Source organism: Cordyceps fumosorosea (genome assembly GCF_001636725.1).
Source record: "Cordyceps fumosorosea ARSEF 2679 chromosome Unknown scaffold_132, whole genome shotgun sequence".
In the NCBI taxonomy this organism is placed as follows: Eukaryota; Fungi; Ascomycota; class Sordariomycetes; order Hypocreales; family Cordycipitaceae; genus Cordyceps; species Cordyceps fumosorosea.
The window spans coordinates 7134-8508 of record NW_017387432.1 but is presented as its reverse complement, the minus strand read 5'-3'; the positions used below and the strand labels follow the sequence as shown (position 1 = coordinate 8508).

General features: G+C 58.5%; 1 protein-coding gene across 1 annotated transcript; it reads right to left on the bottom strand.

Moving 5' to 3' along the window:
- Positions 1-216: 216 nt before the first annotated feature.
- On the bottom strand, positions 217-924 carry ISF_10002 (hypothetical protein; the record flags this gene model as incomplete). The annotated part of the gene is made up of 1 exon (XM_018853600.1): positions 217-924. The coding sequence occupies one exon, from the start codon at positions 922-924 to the stop codon at positions 217-219; it is 708 nt and encodes a 235-aa protein (XP_018699211.1).
- Between the last annotated feature and the right edge of the window lie 451 nt (positions 925-1375).

Genomic DNA, 1375 nt, shown 5'->3' with positions numbered 1-1375 from the left:
AAGGAAAAAAATCATCAAATGATATATAATGCGTCTTTATGAGCCTTTGCGTTCCTATGTTGTGCACGTCCGCCTTCCGCCACGGTGGTGTCCCTGGTCCAGCTCGCTGGCAACGCCACCAACATTGAAAAAAGTACAGTCCAACCGACACCTATTCCGGCGGCATATCCAGCGTGCCTGGCTTGTCCTCCTGCCATGTCCCTGCATACCCCCAAATCACCACTCATTTAGATGCATCCATGGTCCCTCACGTAATCCTGTTGAGTAGGTGGTAATAGATCTGTCGCTGCGAACTGACCCTGCAATCGCTTCATTAGGGCGATTTCTCGCGTGGCGGCGTCCCTGCCTCCGGTCGGGCGAAAGTGGCGACGTGTCGGACTCCGCGTTGAGATGCGGCGCCACTAGCGGCCCACTGGCGCGTCGGAGCGGCGGGGGCACCCGGGTCGTTCGCCTTCCACGGCGTCTGCAGTAGCACGACCGGTCATGGTGCAGTGCGGCGCGTTGGCTTGTCTCGGCCTCGGACTCACGTGCGAGTCGCCGAAGGTTGTATGCAATCATCTCGAGACGGGCCATTGCGTCGCAATTGGGTAAGTAGGCGCGTTTGGGTCTGTCGTCGCCTCCGTCACCGTCTCCGCCACTGTCTCCGCCACTGTCTCCGCCACTGTCTCCGTCGCCTGCTTCCTCGTTCTCGTCCGTGCTTTCATTCTCGTAGTCGTCGTCCTCCGCGGCCTCACCCTCATCGCCGCTTTCCATTTCCCAATCGGGCGCGATGAAGTCGGCGAGACTCCCCGTGCTGTCACTGTCCACGCTTCTCGATTCATCATCATCCAAGGAGTCCTCCTCATGTTGACTCCCGCCGTCGCTGTCGGCCTCGCTATCGTCTCTCTCGTTGCCCTGCAAGCCCGCTACTACTACGTCGGACATGCTATCCGTGCTGCTACTTTGTACACTGCCCAAGTCGTCGTCTGCTGCTCAGTGAGCCACTGCACGGGCGTCGGGTGGTAGAGCGTACTCACCGGTGTCGCTACCTATATTAGCTGTAACAAGGCGTGCTTCGGATGCACCCCCGTGGTGCGTTCGCTCTCCCATTGCTTGTGCTTCTGCTCCTCAGTTGGTGCCGGCTTCGTTACATGACACAGAGGGCGGAAGATGTTGGTTAAATGCACGATGCTGTCGGTGTAGACGGCACACGCTTGCCTGTCGATGGCGGACAATGCAGCGACAGCAGGTTTCGGAGTCAAATGTGCATGGCCACGGCATATTTTAGACATTGGCGAGCCCTATGCGCCCGGCCAGATCAGCCATAAGCACCAGCGCAGCGACAGTGGCCATGCACAAAACATGAGGGACCGTTTTGGCGATACAACAATGGCGG